This window comes from Rhipicephalus sanguineus, chromosome 10 (genome assembly GCF_013339695.2).
Source record: "Rhipicephalus sanguineus isolate Rsan-2018 chromosome 10, BIME_Rsan_1.4, whole genome shotgun sequence".
In the NCBI taxonomy this organism is placed as follows: Eukaryota; Metazoa; Arthropoda; class Arachnida; order Ixodida; family Ixodidae; genus Rhipicephalus; species Rhipicephalus sanguineus.
In genome coordinates this window covers 76,490,530-76,512,954 of record NC_051185.1, presented here as the reverse complement: position 1 = coordinate 76,512,954, position 22,425 = coordinate 76,490,530, and the positions used below count along the sequence as shown (strand labels likewise).

At 45.2% G+C, this 22,425-nt stretch overlaps 1 protein-coding gene across 1 annotated transcript in view; it reads left to right on the top strand.

Moving 5' to 3' along the window:
• The window catches only part of LOC119372149 (ubiquitin carboxyl-terminal hydrolase 14), a 43,401-nt gene that overhangs the window by 20,217 nt on the left and 759 nt on the right, over positions 1-22,425 (top strand). Inside the window, exons 6-15 of the mRNA XM_037642610.2 lie at positions 105-294; positions 4,804-4,952; positions 5,899-5,981; positions 10,436-10,467; positions 10,567-10,632; positions 11,104-11,196; positions 11,292-11,417; positions 13,009-13,084; positions 15,941-16,048; positions 19,711-19,785. Coding sequence (XP_037498538.1) covers positions 105-294; positions 4,804-4,952; positions 5,899-5,981; positions 10,436-10,467; positions 10,567-10,632; positions 11,104-11,196; positions 11,292-11,417; positions 13,009-13,084; positions 15,941-16,048; positions 19,711-19,785 — 998 coding nt within the window. The remainder of the gene's footprint in view (positions 1-104; positions 295-4,803; positions 4,953-5,898; positions 5,982-10,435; positions 10,468-10,566; positions 10,633-11,103; positions 11,197-11,291; positions 11,418-13,008; positions 13,085-15,940; positions 16,049-19,710; positions 19,786-22,425) is intronic.

Sequence of the window (22,425 nt, the reverse complement as noted above, 5' to 3'; positions counted from 1 at the left end):
CAAAATCTCTGAAGGTGTAGTTTTTGAATAGGACACATCTTTAGCATGAAATGCTTTTGTGTTTCTCTGTGGTGTCACTGTATATCAGTGAATTGTGCTTTCAGGTTCCAGGGGGAGCTGTTCCTTATGCGATCATCTGGCTCGAACCCGCAGTCCGTGACGGCTGCCATGCGCGACCTCCACGGTCTCATGGAGAAGTCGGCCGTGGTGCCTCCCATCGTGCTGCTCCAGGTGCTGCACACAGCCTTCCCCCGGTTTGCCGAGAAGTCCGAGCAGGGAGGCTTTGCTCAGCAGGTAAGCAGGGGCTACCGCTTTTATCTTTTACAGCGGAGATGTTTTAGTCTGCCCTGTGCCCTCGTTGTAGTAGTAGTAGTACAGTTGAACCCGTTTATAACGAACTCGAAAGTGCCACGAAAAATGGTCGTTATATCAGTAGTTCGCTGTAAGTGGACTCACCCTCAAAAACATGCATTTAGCGACCAAACTGCTTTTTTTTTTCTGTGCATATTTATTGAAAAGTGCTAACAACCCCTTCGGTGTTACGTTAAGCCTTTTCACTTTGTGTGAAGTGTCGCCCGCTGTGTGCACGAGTGAATTAAACCGTCTTTGCAGTGAACTGACACCGTTTTACTGAACCGCGGTACCGCCACGTGGAGCCGATCATCCCTGACTAGTTGCGTGCAGTGCGTCGCCTACACGGCTCACGCCATCACTGCCGGGCGGCTTGCTGTATTACGGGCATTTGTGCATTCTTCGTGCTCGCTTCACTTCGGACCATGCACGGGTGCGGCGAGCAGCCTGTTCGTTCAACATGGCGAAGACTAGCTTCTTGCGAGGAACGCGCACTCTACATCTGCGCGATGTTCTGACGGTCCTACACGACGAGGCGCAGCGCGCTTTGGTTGTCGCCTAATAAAACACGCAGTATACGCTCGCTGTAAGTGCATTGACGTTTCTCGGTGCCCTTGCCGCTCAACACCAGCAAGCTACTTTCGTTTCCACGAAACGATGCGCACTTTATCTCACACAGCAAGGCGGCGGCGAACTTGCGAACGGCAGCATCGCACTTCTACTACCTGCCGTCAATCCGAACAGTTTACGCCACACGTGCAGCCGCGCAGGTAGCTGCAGATGACTGTAAAAAGGTTGTCGGCGATAAGTCATAATGACACGTTCATCTCCGGCCGCCACGCCGCCTTTGCTCTCTTCTGATGCTTATCCATGGAGGCATCGCCGCAATCGCGCGGAAGTCGTAATCATTGATCGACCGGTCTCTGCCGTTACCGAAAAGACGAAAGACGTTTTGCGGCACATTGTGGCGTCGACATAGTGAACTTTTAAGCGCCGAAAACTTATCGCGGTCATCACTTATTGCATTTTATGACTTCTTGCGTTCCAAGGCATAGGTTCCTCGTAAGCGGTCGTAGCTGCAGAGAACGGCGCACCAGAAAAGGTCACCGTGCGAAAAGCTGACCACAAGGCTTCATGCTGCCTCTTATTCCTTTCTTTTCTTAATTCCTCACTGCCATTCTGCCACTGAAGAAACGCCTGGAAAGTGAGCGACCTCGCTCGCAGTCGCAGCGTCTGAAATCAGCGTGCGCTGTTCGCCGATATATAGGGTATCTTCGTCGCAAGTGAACTGGTGCGGGGCACGCGCGAGCGCGGCCCTCTCGCGTGCCTTAGAAGGCCTGTTTTAACATTTTTTCCGCTTCGTATGCACCATATTTATACCACAACCGTGGCTTAAGTGTTCGTTGTAAAAGTAGGCGGCTTTGAAAAATGTTCGCTATATGTGGACGCCATTTCAATGGGTAGCATAGGAAAGTCGTAAGTGCTCCGAAATATGGTCGTTATAACCGATAGGTCGTTATATCTGGGTTCGTTATAAGTGAGTTCGACTGTAGTAGTAGTAGTAGCAGTAGGAGTCATGCAAGTCGCGTGGCAAGAGGTGCGAGTGAATAAAGTAATAAGTAAAACGAAATTACCATGTAGATGGTGCTTTATTTCCAGTAAATAAAACGAAATGATGACGACGACGAGGACTTTTTTGTAACAAAATATCATCACCATTACAGCTTCGCTGTCCGACAGTTTTCACTGCATAAAACTGGCTTCATTTTTTTTCTTTAGTTTTTCTTTGCAGGAACACCTTTAACAAGGCTCATAACAGTCGAAGTAGAATGCAGTTTGACCTCAGTAATTCAAAGTCTCATAACTGATATACAATAAAACCTCGTTAATTCAAAGTCACTGGGACTGTGAAAAACTTTCAAATTAAGCGGGTTTTCGAATAACGAAACATACAAAAAGCGGGATGCAAGGAACTTTGAATTACTGAAAGTAATCAGAGGTGGTCGTTTGGCCTTCTACTAGTGATTAATTGTAGGCAGACTCTCATACGTCATCGGGATCATTTTGAAAATTTGCCGCTCGTGGCGCTCATCGTGTGATACATTTAGCTTAATTTCTCGATACGTAGGGCACTGCTGTTGATAATATTGCCGTTTTAGACGTTGTCATACATTGAGCTTTCACTCTGACATAAATTGTAATTTGCCTTTAGTGTCCCTTTAAGCGGGATTTCGAAATAACCGAGTTCGCATTAATGAGGTTTTACTGTACATGCTGGCAAAGTGGCACGTATACGAAGGGAAAAGCTCTCCTTAATACAAACCTGAAACACGCTCGACAGTTAATGCAAGCAAGATTCCCCGTCCACGCAGACTAGTTTTGTGCAATACCAAACCGAATGCCAAAGTTTGATGCTTCACTAGCCGCCACAGCTTCGTGAACCTGTAATCGTGTGCTCACTCCACGTATGCTGGAAGGTGGCATGTTTGAAGCAGTTGGCAAAAATCGTGCGACCTCGCTTCTCATAACGTTGTCTCGTGCACCTGCAGGGGCGTTTTTCTTCTCCCAGCGGCGTGAATACTGTCCATCCTTTGAAGGTGGGGTGAGGCTTCGTTAGGTCAAAAAACTTGATTTTTGGAATTTGCAATCATGTGATAGCGAATTTCTTTATCTTTCAGAAAATTTATCACACTTGGGTACTCGCAGTTTCAGGAACAATGGGGTATAAGCAAATGAACATTCTCACACGTATTACCTGTTGGCATTTACATAACTGGAACTAGAATCAATGGCCGAGGTGCATTTGTATTTTTTTTAGTATTAAAAAAAACATTCATAAGTGGCAATTTTCATACATTGACAAACGTGAAAAGCATAACAGATGGAGTGTTTCTTGTACACTAACAGTCTTAGTTCCACTTTTGTAAAGCACTGGTAGCTATCTTTGCCCAAAATTGCAATGCTGTGTAGATAGCTGATCTAACAAAAAAGTACATACTATGTAGAAAAACTGAAAAAAAAACACGAAGTACATTTTAAAATAAATTTCGAGTTCCAGTGCAATCTGTGTCTATCTTTAAAATTCCTAGCAGATTTTATAGCCATAGCTTTCATTACCGCTCCTGTACAGCCAAATTTTAAAACTCTCTTTCAAAGTCTCACCCCACCTTAAATCTCATCACCGCTGCATGCATCGGCACACTCAGCCACGATCTCGTAGATGATCGTAGAACTGCGGAGGGGAGAGTGGCGCCATCCACAAAAACAGAATCGTATGAGATTCCGTTGGCACCACCAGTTGCAGGTGTGAAAGAATGCGGCGCACGCATGCACGCTCACACGACCACTGCGACGAAAATAAAAGGAAAGCGCAAGAAGACCGCGAAAAGCAAGTCCATGCCAACGTGATGGTGCAACCTAGCTGATCTCGGAGGACTTGTATATATGCTAACAGCGTGCGCAAAACTAATGATGTCATAGACACAGATGTCAAGGTCTGTGCTTCCGTTTGATGGCTGACGTTTTCAAGCCAGGCCAGGCTGCATGAAAAGTCAACATGGCCGTTCTCCATGGCCTCTCGGGCCAGGTCAAACTGCCTGTTCACGGCGTATCGCAAAGTAACGGTCCTACATTTGTGACAGAACAGCGGGGTTCCCAGCATATAGGATCCTGTGGGAATTATATTTGGGGACTGGCCGGAAACGAATGAGCAGGCGGGAAGGCGTAGCACCCAGGAACGTAACGGATGCTACGTAGCAGGGTAGCACTGTGCCCTGGGCTGCACCACTAATCGAAGGGATCCCCACTAGTAGTTTGAACTCCGGTTAATTTGAACAGATTTTCTGCTCCCTCGGAGTACGAATTAGCCGGGTTCAACTGTGCTAAGGGCCCACTATGTCATCGGGCTTGTTCCGGAATGTCCCATGGGTGACACAAATCATGTCCTACATCTCAGTTACTAAAGCTCTGCTGTGCGTAATGTTGATGTTTTAGATGTTTCCAAGCATTGGCCCTTTAACACAGTTTTACAAATGTATGTATACAACGAATTTTTGGACACATCGAAGCTATGTTTGTGTCAGGTAGACGTGAGATTTGACTGTATTCTGTAATTCTAGGAGTATCGATATACTGAGCCATTTCGCCATGATTTTCAAGGTTGATGTATTGTAATGGCATCTTCATTCCAGCACTAAAAAAGACTAATACACGAGAGACGACAGGACAAGTGTGTGTCCTGTTGTCTCTGATGTGTCCGTCTCTTTCAGTGCTTAAATGAAGATGTTATCAGTACATATTCACCAACATGCCCAGCAACAAGTTCTTGATGTGTCCTTGCTTGAGTGTAGTCGAGGCAGAGTGGTTATGGAACGGCACCGCACGCATCCTTTTTTTTCCTTGCTTATATTATGCATGTGCCCACTAACGGCAGTGCGTTACAAAACCGTGCAGGATGCGAATGAGTGCTGGACGGAGGTGGTGCGAATGCTCCAGCAGAAGCTGCCACCCATCGACCAGCCAGCCTCTGAGACTGCGCCCCCGCCGGTGCAGAAGTACAACAACTTTGTCGACCAGTACTTCGGCGGCGTCTTTGACGTCACGTATCCTTGCCTACTCCTTCTTTCGTGCCGTTCGAGCACAGAATACGACCGACCCCAAGCGTCATTCGACACAGAACAACCTTGCCTTATTTGCTCTGCTGTTTATTCAGACACACCAGCTGCGGTGGTCTAGTTGTTATGGTGCTCGACTGCTGACCCGAAGGTCGCGGGATGGAGTCCCTGCTGCAGCGGCCGCATTTTGATGGAGGTGAAATGCGGCAGACCCGCGGGCTTAATTAGATTTACCATAACATGTCAAGCAAGCCCCCCCCCCCCCTAAATTGAAAAATAAGACAAAATGGAGGGGGGGGGGCCGGTTAGGGGGCCTTGCTTAACCGTGGACCATAATTCAAGATGGTGAGGAAAGAGCCTCTATGAAGAATGCACGCCTGTGCTTCTAATGAAATGCTTTAATGAATATGCCTGCATTTACTGTTTTTACTGAACAGGAGGAAATCCTCGTGTCAAATTTCATGGGTTACGACAAGAGGGGAAAGACGTTCTTCAAATGTTCCAACAATTTGTGACATCTTAGAATGCAACCCCGAGGCACCACACTGTAAAAGTACTAAGAAATTACGCACATATCTAAAGACTCTCAGAACTTGAGTTCCTAGGAACCGCTGCTTCAGGATTCTGTAGTGGAGAACAGGTTGGAAAAAAAAAATGGCGGGGAGGGAGCGAGGGGGGCCTTGCTCGGTCATTGACACATATTTTAAATCTCCCGAAAAGGGGAAGGGGACCCTCAAGATTTTATGGTAGGTGCACGTTAAAGAACCCCAGAATGTCCAAATTTCCAGAGGCCTCCACTACAGCGTCTCTGACAACCGTAGTGTGGTTTTCGGACGTAAAAGCCCAACGCTTATCATTAGAACAAATTTCACAGAGTTGTTACTTTCGCAAGTTGTGTTCAACCTTGACTGCTTGAACCTGCACGGTGGCACAGGCTAAAGTGCATGGAGTCCGAGGAGGAGCCCGAGGCGCGGACCAAAGAACACTTTCTCCAGTTGAGCTGCTTCATCTCTCAAGGTCAGCACAGACGGGCACACTATTCTCTCTTCATGGGGACACCAAATAAAATGAGGAGTTTGTATGCATGTGCAGTACTCGCAGACTTAAATGCAACTTTTTTTTTAAAGGGACACTAAAGAGCAAAACGATTTTTCTCGTATTACTAAACTACTTTTTCACGATACCAAAAACACCACACTTGCTGCGAGAAGACGCTTGTAAGCGAGAAAATGCACAAAAAGAAAATGTGGGTGGCGATGCCACCTTGAAGTTTCTGCACCAATCGCCGTGACGTCACATGTTTTGACGGCGCCTACTAGGGCCTACACAGTTCCTAATCGGCAAAAATGAAGTACATTGTCCTCTGAGGGGCCCATAGACTTAACATACCAAGTTTGAGGAAATTTCGTTGGGCCAATGGTGCCAAAATACAATAAGTATACTTTGAAATCCGTGATGTCACGCGCGGAGATTACGGCGCGAAATTTAAAAATGAAACTTTGAACTTCATTTTCTCCTATATTAATAAACCTGTGGTGGCTAGATTAACGACACTAGAGTTCTCAGAGTACAATTTATCAATCTACACTGATTCATTGTTTCTCTTCACTGTCCCTTTAATGTAATGACTTCTAGAGCCATTGCATGTGAAAACAATGTCATGTCACTGAAAATCTGGCCACGAAAGGTAATGTTGGCTCCAGTGTAAGTCGAGTAAAATTTACGCCGATGTGACACAACCTGTAGATGCTGGAAACGAAAGTATGTGCGTTACTAGAGTCTTTTTTGCAACTTATGGAAATACGGTACAGTTTTACCATACCGCTTCTCCTTTCTTGCTTATTGTGCTTTTGCCGCTCTCAATTCCTATGAAGGTACACCAACACCGCAAATGCTTTTTTTTTTTCAGAAATTAGTATGGCGTTGTTCCGCCTCATTATTGCCTCTCAGCCTATGCATTGTTAACGAGGAAACTGTCGTTTGGAGGACGTACTGTCACTGGAGGAGCTAAAGCATGAGTGAGAAAGGAGAAGCAGTTCGGTAATGCCGATCCCTACTTCCGTACTGAATTTCTGTAACTTGCTAAAGGACTCTACTTGGCTCTAAATTTTCACGTTTCAATCCTTAAATACTGTACATGCTGCTTTTTTACTAGCAGGCATCACAGTTAAAAGACTACAGATAACATCCTTTATACTTTCATTGGCTTGACTGTCTGTTGATTTTCATTACGGTTGTGTCTAACAAGGACACAAGCCCTTAAATTTCCTTCTTTTGTTCCTCTGAAAGACTGTTGCATGCCTGCCAACTCTCTCAGTTTGTTCAGGAGGCTGCCAAATTCTGGCCAGTCCTCCCGATTGTACAGGCACGACCGTAAATCACCCGATTAGCCCTTACCACAGCGCAAAAAGAAAGTCGTACAGAAAGAGCTCGTTAATCCGGATTTCATGGGAGCGGAAAAAAAAATGTCCAAATTAACGGAATGCTGAATTATTGAAAGTATCAAGAAAAAAATGAACAAATCTTTGTTACATCAATGCACATCGAATTTCTTGATGAATACGTAAATCCAGTACTTATTCTGCATAAGAGCAGAGCAAAAGACACAATTTTCGCCATCCTGCAACTTCATTCTCAGTGCAACCGCGACACCAGACTCCCATGTTTAATTAGGCCGAAACATGCTCTGCACCCCTCCCTTATTACGTACCACCACCACCACCATGCGCATGTGACGATAGTTCTTTCACAGTTAAAATGGCCGGCAACCAATAGTTCGTCCATCACAATGTAGCAAAGGAGTTTTATGCGAGCATACCAACTGCAGCTGGAAGCTCTTCACCTTCAACAGCTTACATCATGTTTCTCTTTTTTACATTGCATGCGCATAGCATCAAGCTAAAACGAAGCTGCTGAGTGCAGCATCCGCATGTGGACAAAACCGTGGCCACCGGCTGATGAAGATATGGGCACGGACAGCAGCACCTCGTTTCGGTTGTCTGCGAATGCCGTTTTCGCTCTTTCGCATCTCTCAGTTGCGGCACTTCGCGCTCGGCGCGCTCCGAGGATCGTCCGCAGTAACCGGGCTGTGGCCAAATATGAAATAATGCACATGCTGGCCAGGACCACGGAACACGTCCCAATTATCAGATTTTAAAAATTAACAAGGCTTGCATTAACGAGCTTTTACTGTAATAGCAAGGGACAGCAGTTCTAAAACTGCTTTCTAAAAGAGTTGAGGGACCCGCTCTGCTCTCCACCGATTAAGGGAGGGAAGGGAGGAGGGTTGTGGATCTGCCTTTAATCAAAGTGCCACGACTACGACATTTGCATGTGGCCTTCGTTATTTACTGCTCAACATCTTATACAGTAGAACCTCGTTAATACGTTCCCACTTAGTACGATTTCCCGGCTCCTACGCTCGCAGTCGCGAAAATTAAAAATAACCCAACACAGCTGTGTGTAATACATTCCGGGAAAATACGATTATTCAGCAGCAACGTTCAGCACCGCGGAAAACTGCGGTCGTATGATACGTTTTGTACTCAGAAACTCATTCAGGTGTGCAAAAAGGGCCCTGTCGTGTACTTGTGAAGTGCGAAGTGGCAGACAGCCGCCGCACGGCGACGGCGGCTTCTCTGCTGTGCCTTCCCCCCTCTGCACTTTCCCTGCTTTGCTCGATCACCGCTCTCTTATCAACCACACACTGACCTGAAGGCAGGCGGCAACGCTGGCCGTCAAAATCTTCAAGCGGCTTTAAAAAAAAAAAAGTCTTTGCTGTAGCACTTGGCACAATTTCACTGAGCATTGCAAATCCTTAATCCGTAGCATGGTACATAGATGCACACTCGTTCCACAGACTTTTGTTCAGACCTCATGGCTACAACAACAGCTGGGGGAATTAACGATGCAGCCCAAACACCGGTGCAGTGCAACATTCACTTCACCAGTGCAGTGTCAACTTCACCGAATCTTACCGGTGCAATGCAACATTTCAGTTTATAGGTGGCGTTTACGTTGCACGGCTCTCTTTTCTTGTGTCTGTGTTCGTAAGCCTTACTTTCTCCTTTGATGACTCCCTGCCAGCTAGCTTACCTTTATTGTTGTTCTAAGCAACTTCAATAGAGCAAACTTGCACCGACGGCAGGACAGGCTACTTGCTTGCTGAGATATCATCTTCGGTGGCTTCTCCACGGATATTTAATTATTTAGAGAGGAGGTTACACTGTGCCCACCCAAAGGCATAGATTTTCCCAATATTTACTAGAGGGAACTCTGGCGCTGCGATTGTTCAGCCACCATGGGAATGATGGGTAGTACACGGATTTGCCTAGTCTTCGTGCTTGCAGGCTTCGAACACACTTGTGGCTTTGTTTATTGTTGTGTTGTGGTTTTGTTTCGGATAAAAGAATGGATCGTTGTGAACCACTTGACTCGATTTGAATTGGTGGGCCTAATAGGTCATGGTGGTGAAGTGGAACTTCTGAACGTTTGCTGAACTTTGTCTTGCGACAAAGTGGCTGCAGGCCACACGCAGCCAAACTGAGCCTAAAGAACGGAGCTTACACAAATTGATGTACTACTAACCATAATTCCCACGCTGGCTGAAGCGTCATGCGTTGCAGCTCCCATAGACACTAGCGCCAGAGTTCCCTCTAGTAAATATCGTAGGAAACTCTATGCCCAAAGGAACCATCTGGTTTTAATCGATTTCGAGTCGTCCTGTGTGCTTCTTCTCATCTTCTTCTCAACCGGTCAATCATTGCACCACAGCTGCTCAGCACAAGAGCATAAATTTTGCTTGTAGCACTAATGTGGTTAAGGGCTAGCCTTATTCTACCAAAGTGGCAGCCAACACGAGAATTCCTGTTATAGCTGGTATTGATTATAACCAGATGTTAGTCCTTTAGCAAGATGTGGAAATATGGTGCGCAAATACGATACAGTATTTCAGTACAGTATTACGGTACTGCTCCTTCTTTCTCAGTCGTTGTGCTTTTGCAGTTCCGAATTCTAGTAAAGGCACCTTAATGCCACAAAAGCTTTTTCAGAAATTACTGTGGGGTTGCCAAGCCTCATTGTTGCCTGTCAACCTACGCATTGTTAACAAGGAACTGGTCGTTCGGGGGCCGTAGTGTCACTGGAACTGGGAGCGGCTTAAGCACTATGAGTGGGAAAGGAGGTGCAGTACCATGATAGTGTACTGTATTTGCATACTGTATTTCCATAGCTTGCTAAATGTCTCTATTGTTTGCTTCATGTTCACATCAGCAGCAAGCATTCTGCACTTGTTTATATCTAATAGTTATTTATGCCGAATAAGTTTGAGCGTGTCAAGCCTTGTTAATATACGGCTTGGCAGTGCTGTCAAAGAATTTAATTAATGTGAAGGCCCGTCAAAGATTTATTCACCTGACTATTGTCATGTCCTTGGCCATCTCTCACATGTCCTGTGTTGCTTGTCCTTTCAGATGTCAAGTACATGATGGCTGGCCTTAAAAGTGTGAGTACAAAGACAGGATTTCTGTCTGCATTTCGCTTGCTTGTTTTTTTTTTCTTTATTTAACTTTTAAACACGTCCTGACTCTTTTGACCTTTGCAGAAACTTTCAGAAACCATTAACAAGATGTCGCCCACATTAAACAAGGACTGTGAATACAAGAAAACGGTAAGCCTGCTAATTCTGGTTGTTTGATTTTCCAGCCGGCATCAAAACGTGCATTTCTGACAGTGTGAAGTTCTCAACATTACCGTTGTAATTGTAATGTTGTGGACTGTTTATTAGTGAGCGTGTTGTGCCGAGTATGAAACATGGTATACAAAGCAATAGAAAATTATCAGAAATGAATATCGTGTCTATGCCAAGCCTTCTTTGTAGAAGGCTGCATGAGTCGTTTCGGTCAGGATGACAGAAATCTTACCAAGATGTGCGTCTTCACTTTCAAATGTATGAATGCGACAGCTGGATTGTGCCTCTTCATGTAAACAAAAGGGGATTTAACTATAAGCTCATTGGGTAAATGGTGACAACGGATACTACAAAACGCCACGTAATTCATGCACAACAGATATCTTACAGCGCGGATGTAATGTGCACCAAGCAGCATCATGCCTTAAACCAAACGTTTCTCCCTTTCAGAGCACCATCAGTCGGCTTCCCGCGTACCTAACCATCCAGTTTGTCCGTTTCTTCTACAAGGAGAGGGGAGCCGTCAATGCCAAGATCCTCAAGGTGAGCGTCGTCCGTACGTTCTTTCGGTCGTCTTCGTGCGGCATTTGTTTCGATCCACCGTGTCGTGACGTCCACTTGTGCCTGTGCATGGACAGGACATCAAGTTCCCGCTCCAGCTGGACGTGTTTGAGCTGTGCTCGGAGGAACTCCAGCAGAAGCTCATCCCCATGCGGACCAAGTTCAAGGAGCTCGAGGACCGCAAGATGGACGTCGCACAAAAGGTGCGTGTCTGGACTGTCTCTACTCTTTCTCTACTTCCCCCACCATCTCGCAGCGATAACCTTTTAGGGTGTGTTCCACTACTTACGGTAGACGGCTGAATAGACGGCTAAGCTGACGGTGGCCATCTTAACTCTTACTCCGGTTTCAACTTAGCTGGAAGGTAAGTTTTGTGAAGGCAGCATCGAAGACAAATACTGTATTTTCTCGCATATAACCCGCACCAATATACAGAAAAATGTGCTTAAAAAGTGGAGGTGCGGGTGTATGCAGGGGTTAAGTGTTACTTTTTTTTTCCTTTTTGTAGAGTTAAAGTTAGTTTAGGTGCGGCTTATATGCAGGGGCGGGTTGTATGCGATAAAATACGGCACTTTGCTGTCCAGACAAGATGGCGGCTCCGCTGAATGCTCAGGTATCACTGGTATGGTAGTCTGCCCACAAGTACATGCCTTTTTTTTGCACACAGAATTACACACAGTATAGAACTGCACCAGCCCACTTGTGATCATACTGAAGCCGATCCGCACGTTGAAGAACACAAGAAAAGAAATTGCTCAAGGTCGTGACGAGCGCTGACGTACGGACGTACCCCTTGTCATCACTCGCTGGTACAAAAGGAGAGAGAAAGCGCCTGAAGCGCGCGTCAAACCTCTGTAACTCCGCTTGTACTTGACTGATCCTAAACATTTTGTGGCAGTCGATTCGTGAAGCAATGAACTCCAATAGCGAGGTCATCCGCAGTGATGGAAGTGCTGTTCCAATTGCTCCAAACTGCTCCAAAAGAGAAATGCCGCTCCAAAGCTGTGATTTACTAACTGCGCTGAACCTGCTCCGAAATGGCACCGAGAAAAGGAAGATGACGTATTTTGCCCTTGCGACCAACTGGCAAGCCCTAAAGAAACTGAAAACAATCTGTATACTATCATCCTAGTGTGCTAGTACACTCTAACCTCGATATAACAAACACTGATATAACGAATTATCGGTTATAACGAAGTAAATGAAGAATAGTCTTGTCATAGATGCACTGTTAAAAATAAACGTTTATAACGAATTTTCGGATATAACGAAGTTATTTTCGTGACATATGCGACTTTGTTATAATGAGGTTTGAGTGTATGCAGCTCTATCTGCTCTGATCCTATTTAATGCAGCAAGCACTGGCACATCAAAAATTTAGCTGATTTGCCTTTTTTTTTTCCAGTTTGACGTGCAGGCTATCTCGGCGAAATGTGAAAATGATCGAGATCACATTTTAGACATATAGCTCATATCACGGCGCATTCAATAACCAACCATATTTTTAATTGTTCATTTCTTGCAATTTACGTACATTGTTTGTGAAATATCCCTCATAATAAATATTAATATTTATGAGCCACTTTGGCGATGCTTTGAGCTCCAGGATTTGTGTGGCATATTTTGCCATCTGCTCATAAAACACCAGTAGCTGCTCCAAAGCGGTACTTTTTCTGCTCCGCAGTCTGCTCCAAGAAGCAAAAAGTCACTTCCATCACTGCATCCGATGATTGCTTGGAAAGATGTTTCAGGGCCCGTTTTACTTTATTAATTTGTTTCTATCTGGTGCCACAGCTCAATCTCCAGCACCCTGACGATGCGAACAAGCCACACAAGGAGACCAAGCAGGAGCCATTCTCATTCGCAGATGGTGAGCCCAAAGAAATCTTACGCGCATGCGAAAAATTTCCTAAAGTGCTTATTTTTCAGTGATATATATTGTATATCACAGTGATGGACTAACCAGTCTACTGCAGCACGGATGCAATGACTTTTTTTCCACGTTAGAACAAATTGTACTGTCTGTGTTAGAATTCTGGTTAAGGGAGCAGTAAAGGCCATTTCATTTGTCGTTTATAATTGCAAAAGTCACATGCGCATTAGGTTTCAGGGCGTCTCGGAATTGGGCAAACACGGTGGTTAATGTCGTGTTTTTGTGGAATCAAAGGTTGATGCCATGACTGTGGAGTCGTGAGCTGTTTTGTGATTTTACGAAGAAAAAAAGTGTGGTAGTGATGTTAGTACTTCTTCAGTGTTCTATTTGGTGTTGTTAACCTTGTTTAAGACGTTTTAAAGGTTGCGGGGTTCGGTGCCCACTTACAGCAAGTTGTTTTTTTTTTTCGTCCACTGTTCATTTCCTTTTGTTGCATAATTACCGCACTTCCATTGAAAACTAAAAATAATGTCTCGTATGCTTTCGCCAACTTCATTACATACAGCGTTTGTGTCCTTTATGTAGTCATGTCTCCGAACGAAAGTCCCGTTGATCAAACCCTCTTCTTTTCATTCATTTAAGAATTTTGCACACTTTTTGGCATGTCCAAAGTTAACGTCTTCCATGCAAACTTTGACCACTGCACGCACGAACAGGGCACGTGTGACGGGTGCCTGTGCATGTGCTTGAGTAGACAAGCGCAACAAGACACCAGATTGGAAGTTGGCAACTGAGAACTTGAAAAGTCAGCTGCAGATATGTGAAGAAATTGATTATCAAAAGCAGTGAACTGCATACAGAATGGGACCAGAGCCTGCTTTTGTTTAGCCAGGAGTGTTGAACTACATAGAAGTAGAGATGTCGCTATCAGAAAATTGAGGAAGTTGGCTACACAGGAGTGAATGAATTTGGTAACGCTGTATCTCGCTCAATTGTTTCAGCACTGATTCACTGACGTCGGCATTCATCATGAGACATGTTCTGCCTTAATTTTCGTCTCCTTTTAATGTTTGAAATGCTCATCCTCTTGTTCAGTAGTTTTCCAAGGAACAGGTCAGGTTGGAACAGTATGTGGTGATTGTCTATGTTCTATCGATGGCCACAAATTACATTCAAACCTATTAGGTTATTTTTATTAGTTACTTTCCCACCTCAGTTGTAGAGTCAAAACCGGATATATCGAATATAAAGAGGATCACAAAAGAGTTCTATATATAGGTAACTTGATATATAAAATATTTTTTATATGGAAAATATATTCAAGGGGGTTTTGCAACTGTTCAGTATACAGAATAATTCGTTGTATGTGGGTTCGAGATATACAGGTTCGACTGTATTAGATCACTAGGAGAACTTGCATATGGCAGTTGCAGTGTGTAATGAAGCAATCTAGGGCACCACATTTCACGATGGCTAGTAAATTTTGTGGTTCCTGTTCAATTTTTTGTTATCTAACGCACCAAGCTGCCGGTCCCAGCAACAACAGCAACATGGCAGTTGTTGTTGCTCGAAAAGTGGATAAACAAAAAGTACACCTCACAAAATCCAGACAAGAAATACCTAGTATTCAAATTAGCCTGAAGCCCTGCACTGCGAGCACTCTTAGCTCCTTTCTGTGTTTGATATCTGAAGTTTGTTAGACAACTAATAACTGCTTACTGGAACTGCATGAATGAATTATACATAAACCTCATTTTAACTAAGTCGCATCTGACACGAAAATAATGTTATTAACATGAAAGTGTTTTATGCCGGGGTCCGCCACGGCTCCACCGACGCATTTCCGTCACGGATATGACGTTGTAAAATATAAAGGCTAACATGTGGCTAAGAAAAAAGTAGAAGAAAAAGTTCCGTCACCAGGAGTCAAACTTACGACCACTCGATCCGCAGCGCGAAACGACTCGAAACGGCATGCTATTTATATACACCATTTGACGGTGGCGGTACTTTGAGATCGGTCGTACATCAGCGTGTTTTCGTTATCACTAGCGAGATGGCTTGAAGGGCGCGCTTTAGTGGTCGTCGCCCCATGCGTTGAGATGAGCGTGCGCCTCTACAGGGCGTGGTCACTCGTGCGTGCGCGCTTATCTTGTACGTCTTGCGCTCTCACCGCAAGTTTGCGTTGAAGTTACAGAGAGCACGAAAGTCACTTTGCATACTGCAGCAGCCGCTTTTGAGAAAGGAGCGCGCTGCTCACAAACAAATAGGTTACAACTGTGACAGTTCACGCTCGTCCTGTGTATACTTGTGCATTCGTTTCGTACGTCCTTTGTATTTGACCAGCGCACTTTAAGTGTCGAGCTGTGACAGTTGTTAGTTCGCATTCATCCTGCATATGTTCGTTCCTTGCGTCCTTTCTGCTTGAGCAGTGCGTTGCAAGTTTTGAGCTGCTTGCTGTTCTTCGCGTGACATTACAACTTGTTGTTGAAGCATTCATTTCTTCGCCCTCGGGGCGAAACAATGCACAGCAAATGCTCAACTATGTCTGTGAAGACACGTTTTACTTTCGTGTTATACCGATTCCTATGACAGGGGGACACACTGTATCTATGACTAGACTATTGTTTATTTCATTGTAACTGAGGATTCATTACATTTCTGTTCGTTATATTGAGTTCTGAGCGTAGTAAATTATACCCTCACGATGGAGGGGAGTGGTAAAAATGGGAAGTGAGATTGTGCTATCTTGAAACAGTCTTTCTCGAAGGCTTTGTTGCAGTATTTTCTTTTCTTTTCTTTTAATCAGTCATGCACTGAATCAGAAATTACACTTACCGTGTCGTGGTGCAGACCCAGGCTCGAACAACAGCGGCTTCTACTCGCTCCAGGCTGTGCTGACGCACAAAGGCCGCTCCACGTCCAGTGGTCACTACGTTGCCTGGATACGCAGGAAAGAAGGTGAGCTGTGAAGGGGGCAGCTATTTGCGCTGTGTCTAACTGATGGACTGTCCATTTTGGCTGCGGCTGATTGGTTGGAGCTCAGTGAGGAACGCGCCCCCTGTTTGCGGTTCTTCTTCCGCAACGTCATTTTGACGTCACAGAGCTGTCACGGACCTTTTTGTTTCAGTGAGAGGTACGGAAAGCGCTTCAGTGTAAGAAATGCAGCTTCCAGAGATCCGCTTTTGGCCGCGCAAATCTCGGAAGCCGTCCATGCCCTCTGATCATGTGATCGAGTCAGCCCTCGAATTAGGTTTAATGCGGCCTTCCTTTTAATGCACATTCCCTGTATCATTCCCAAGCATACCAGAGACATTCATATGCAGGAACAGACTTGTCAAGTTCGTTTAAAGGGGCCCTGCAACACTTTTTCAGCATGGTTCGAAAACGCTGCCAATCGGTAGTCGAGGCTCCCGAGAAGACGCTAGCCAAACAATATAGCGTAGCACACAGCCTGGGATTTACAATAAATTCTCAAAGTCAGCTAAAAATCGCTTCCTCTTCTCTCGACAAATGATGCCATTTACTCAAAATCACTGCGTCATTGACTCAAGTTTCATGCCATTGGCTGATTTAAACATGGCGTGCTCGGTAAGTATTGCAGCTGACGCGGGAGGCCGCCACTTGCCTTTGCTCGTGATTGTACTGAATGTACGCTGCGCATTTGTAGAAGAAAAAAGTGCTCAAGGTCACGAGGCGCACGTGACACACTTTCTTCCCCCCGTGCCATCCCTCCCTGCTTAGCTTCCAGCTCTTTCGTTGGGGTGAGAGAAGAGAGAACGCAGTTACAGCGTGCGACAAATCTGTGTAACTCCGCTCGTACTGGACGGATTCTAAAATTTTTGCAGCGGTCGATTCATGAGGCAATAAGCTCCTTTAGTGAAGTCATTCCATGGCTACTTGCAAAAGTGTTGCAGGGCCCCTTTAAAGGCACACTTAAGAGAAACAATGAATTGGTTTAGATTGATAAAGTGTGGTCGGAGAACTCTTGTGTAGTTTATTTCGCCACCATAGGTTTATTATTAGAGGAGAAAACCAAGTTCAAAGTTTCATTTTTAAATTTCGGGCCGAACTTCGTAATTCGTGACGTAAAAGACTTGAAAGAGCATTGAACGTATTTTGGCGCCACTGGCTCGACGAAATTTCCACAAAATCGTCATGTCAAGTCTCTGGCCCCCTCAGAGGACAATGTACTTCGATTTAACCTACTAGGAACTACGTAGGCCCAAGCAGGCGCCATCAAAAAATATGTGACGTCACGGCAAACTGTGCGGGAATTCCAAGGTGGCATCGCCACCTGTATTTTCTTTTTGCGCGCTTTCTCGCTTATTAAACGTCTTCTCGCAGCAAGCGTGGTGTTTTTGGTATTGTGGAAGACTACTTTACTAATGTGAGAAAAATCATTTTTGCTCTTTAGTGTCCCTTTAAGTGTCCTGTTAGAATACATTTCGTCTACTCTCTTCTTATGCTGGGATTGTGCCGGGTGGGTTTGGCATGTCGACGTGTTAAAGAGCGCGATGACTGCTAAGCTTGATGACAACCGATTCAAGTCCCATTCACGGCAGCCGCATTTCAATGGAGTTTCCAGGGAAAATGCACCTGTACACATAGAATTGCATGTGTTCAAGAACACCTCGTGATCAAAATGAATCGTGAGCCTCCCGCTGCAGCGTGCCTTGTAATCATTGCAGTTTTGTCATGTTCCAGAACTTATCAGTATTAGGTGCAGTCTGCTCTCGTTAAGACGAGTCATGATGGTCCAATGAAAAAGGCCCATTTTCGCCGAAGTCTGTAACATCTGTAGTCACGGTTGCCATTGATGGTGAAGAGGCAGATTTGTGAGTCACTAAGTATGAGTATTACTAGAAACTGGAGGCCACTGCTGAAATGCCAAAGTATTGCCAAATTGACGCCTTCTGTTTGGACTGCTATTAAAATGCCGCCAAAGATTGGGAGCTAAAAAAAAAAAAGAAACAATTCACAATAAAATGCTTGTGCACTTTCTGCGATTTCAGTGGAAAAAGTTGCATGAAGTGTAATACCATCTGTACATACTCCCACGTGCGCTTAGTTCTTTGTGTTATGTGATCGCGCTGCAGCCACAAAGAAAACCGTTACCATCGCTTGGCACAGGCTATTCCGATAAGGTGGTGCGCACGCCACGAGTAGTCGAGTTTATTCTGGAGCTAACACGAGCACCAGCGATAGCACTGGAATGATCCACCACTCGTGCATAAAAGATCATGTGTTCCACCGACGATCAGATTATCAACAACCGCCGTCTGTTCTCACCGTTATCATTGTGCGAGTGTTACTTGTACTTTGAGTCTTTCTATTCCCAGGCACAAGTTTGCCCAATGAAATGTTTCATCTTTACTTGCTTGACTTTTCCGTCCTTCGCTGTCACAACTGCGTCACAATATGCTCGTGCAGACACGATACGGTGGAACTGATTGCTTAAATGCAAGAAGCGACCAATTTTAACTGGCACCTCATTCATTTTCCACACTTAAACAGCTTCTACATTGACACTATCGTGTTCACTGCAGGGTTGCATGAACATCATGCCATGCGTTGCCCAAAAACGGTCCAGCCATCCATCCTTTAAAGTGAAATAGTCTATGATCATAATGGGAAGCTGCTTCCTTCCACTGAAATGCAAGCTGAGGCGTTGTGCAGCTGCTTCAAAAGTGCAGTCTGGTTATGTTGCCTCATGAAGCCTGAAACCATCTGGATTAATTTTGCCTGACAGTTCCTTGCCATTGCCAGCAATGTTTTTCACGCGAGAGCTCGTGTCGCAGAAATTCCGGTGTCGGCACCGTTGGTTGTGAGCGAAAAATCGTCCGTGAGCAAAAAATCGAGAAAGAAGCAAATAAAATAAAGAATAAAATTTTCAGTCCCAATGAGGATCGAACCCGGGCCGTTCGCGTGGCAAGCAGGTGTCCTACCACAAAGCCACGATGTTACTTGCAGCTGCTTTGGAAAAAAACACTACATAAATGCCATGTAGTGGAAGGAGTCTCCTTAACGCATTTTGTTCGGCAGGTGAAACGATGAAAACGAGCCCATTCGGCGATTCGTCGAAAAAGGCCAGGATAGTGCAGCCATTGCCGCTAAAAACACACACGAACTTTCAAACAGCCCTAAAAATGGACAACTATGTCCATCTAGCGGAAAACATATCAAGCCAACACCGGCTTGAGGAGGCGTTGATCAAGCAAACAGCAAACTCTAGATTATGTGCTGCCATCTGTGAGGCATTGTGAAACTCTTCATGGCCTCCGAGATGGCGAGCACGCGGCGTATATCTTGGAGGCCATGCGATTCTTGCTTTAGATCAAAAACCTGTATCATTCGCGCGCGCGCACGCATGTGTGTCTGTGTGCGTGTGTGTGTAACAATACACATTAATAAGTATGCACTTAGTGGTTCAAGTGCGCACTTGGGGACGGATTTCGCTATCGCGTTCAACTCTTAAAGGCGAAGCTTAAGGGTCCCCCAATTTTATTGTTGAAACTTGAACTTGTTGTCTGCTTCAACGGCACTCTAACTATATCAGCATCACTACATCAAAACAATATTGTGTAGGATCGATCTACTATTGTGCCGCGTTTGTCACGCAGATGAGTGGTTCAAGTGTGACGACGACAAAGTGTCCGTGGTCACGTCAGAAGAGATCCTGAAGCTGTCTGGTGGAGGTGAGTGCAGGTCCCGTTTAGAGCTCACACTTGCCGGCCTGTGTGCCAATTACGTTTGCAATAAAATGGAGAAATAATGAGTAAAATCAATTTTATCTGCAATAGCATACTAGCGTTTCACAATGCCAAGAAGAATGCCACTCATATTGTAAGTGGCTTGGTAAGCAAGGAAACACAAAAAAATAAAAGGTGGGTGGCGCTTGCATTCTGAAAAAGCTCGACACAACATCAAAGGTTTTGATGGCCTCTGCTCCAGCCTAGTTAGCTTCTTATCAGCTAAGATGGACCGCGTTCTGTTCTCAAACAGCAACGCAGTGGATTTGCCAGGCTTCCAGGAGCCACAATACGAAAAAAAAAATGTATTTTCTCAGATCTAACCCACACAAAGAATACAAAAATTTGGAGCTAAAATAAGGGGGTTACGGCGAATTTCAGTGTGCAAGATGACTTAACTGAATGACATTTACAGCTGAAAGTAACAGCAGGTGAGTACAGGGAAATTACATTGTTGACTAAAACAAAATCTACAAAGATTTTGCTATCTTCAAGCATAGTTAGAGAGGTCATCTCTATTAGCGGCATAAAACTAATTTGGACGGTTAAAATGTGCCAGTAATATGGGGGGATGTTTCATATCCCCGCATATTATTTTTCCGTGGGTTGTAGTCAGCATAGAGTTAGTACAGAATCTAGAGATAAAGCTGTGGAGAAAGAGCGCCGACCACAAGAACACTGCTACAGTCAAATCCCGCTACAACGAAATTGACGGGACGCGCGAAAAAGTTCGTTGTTGCGGAATTTCGTTGCAGCGAAATTTCATCTATACACTACAAAAGTTAGGAAGATCTGATGATCATGACCCGTCGTTTGGTCCCGGCAAGCGCATGCATTGTCCTTTGCATTTAACTCTCGCTAACTCGGACGTACTTGGCCGCACACCGAGTCAATGTATTTTGTCGCGTATAACATGCAGAAAATATAAAGAAAATTTAGCGCTAAACTCGTGGTGCGGGTTATACGCGAATTTCGGTGCGCAAGTTGGCTTCACAGTAATGCAAGGAAGGCGGCCTTGTGTCAGTACGCGAGTTATACACGTGGGTTATACACGAGCAAATACTATATGCAGGCTACCCTCGAAGCGTGCCAAGCGCGTAGGGCCGCGAAGGAGCGTGCCAAAGTTCGCTAGAGGCTCACTCAAAACGAAGTGCCGAAGCTCTGCACGACCACAGTCGTAAGCGAGCGAAAGGAAAGCCAAAACGCTTCATGCCATTTTACGACTTTATTGCCTTTAATCTTTCTTTCGGTGTGTTAGCTGCATACTTCAGCGTATTCGCTATCGATGATCGCAACGATAGTGACCTCGGTTTTCTGCGCAGCGGTTGCGGCAAATGGTAGTTCCGTTTTCAATCTGTGCGCGCTGGCCATGCGCGTGCATTCAGAACTGCGTCGTTGCTATCTGTGATCGCGTCTACCGCGGTTTTGACCGCAGCATTGCTTTGAGTCAGTGCGCATACTTTCGTGGTCGCCCATGATCGCGTCGACTCAACCGCATTTGTGTTCGGAGCGGTTGCGCCAGAATGTACTATGCTTGTACTAAGTGTGTGCTGGCCACGCGTGTGCCTTCAATATGCCGTGGATGTCATTCACGATCGCAGGGCTTGTGACGACGAGCAGTAGTTTTGCTTTGAGTGCGACGTCAAAACAATAGTGGGAGTTCTTGAAGAACGATTCTTCCGCATCCCGAACGCGCATCAAACCCACCGGCAGCATCATGGCAGATGGATGATCTGTCGCCGAGCATCTCAATGGCGAATAATATACCAGGATGTGCATGTAGTGGCACAAAGCATGTCTCCAAGGATGACACGGGTCTTGCAATGCAGCCGCACGGCTCTGGCAACAAGAAATGGTCAAGTTTATAGCGGAATTTAGCGGCAGTCCTAGGCAAGCTCCTTTTCCTTATGTGGTGGCACTCGCGAAAACTTCATTCAAGCGGAAATACCCAGAAAAAGTATTCGTTGTAACTGGACATTTTTCGCATTGTTTTCTATGGGCGGCTGACGGGGAATCGAAAATTGTTCATTGTGGCGGAAATTTCGTTGTAGCGGTATTCGTTATAGTGGGATTCGACTGTATTACACTAACCCTTACCATTGTTTCCCTTGCAATTATTTACAGATCAGCTAAAATTAGTGCTATTTAATGTTAGCAATACTGGCAGTATAAATCAAACACGGGCATTTTGGTGAATTAAAAACGTGTGGACTGTGTTTAATGCTTATCCAGAAGATTTTTAGGAAAGATTCAAATTCAAGGCTGTTTAGGCAACTTATTGTGCGCAGCACTCGTGCAGAAAGATGCGTTTACAGGCACTTTTGCTAGATCACGGCCAATTGCGCGTCTTGTGACTGAGTTGTTAGTCACAGTGCGTCGTCTGCACTTTCTAGTGACACGTACTTACAACTCTACTCTGTGAGCTCACTTTCATTATTACGATAAAAGCTGAATGCCACCACCAAGCGACGGGGGGGGGGGCTGGTAACGCTTGCACGGTAGCATAATGGCGGCAATGGCGGCGCCCTTGTGGTCGGAGATTCTAATGCATGGGCCCTGTGGGGAGCTTTTCCTCTAGAGTCCGTA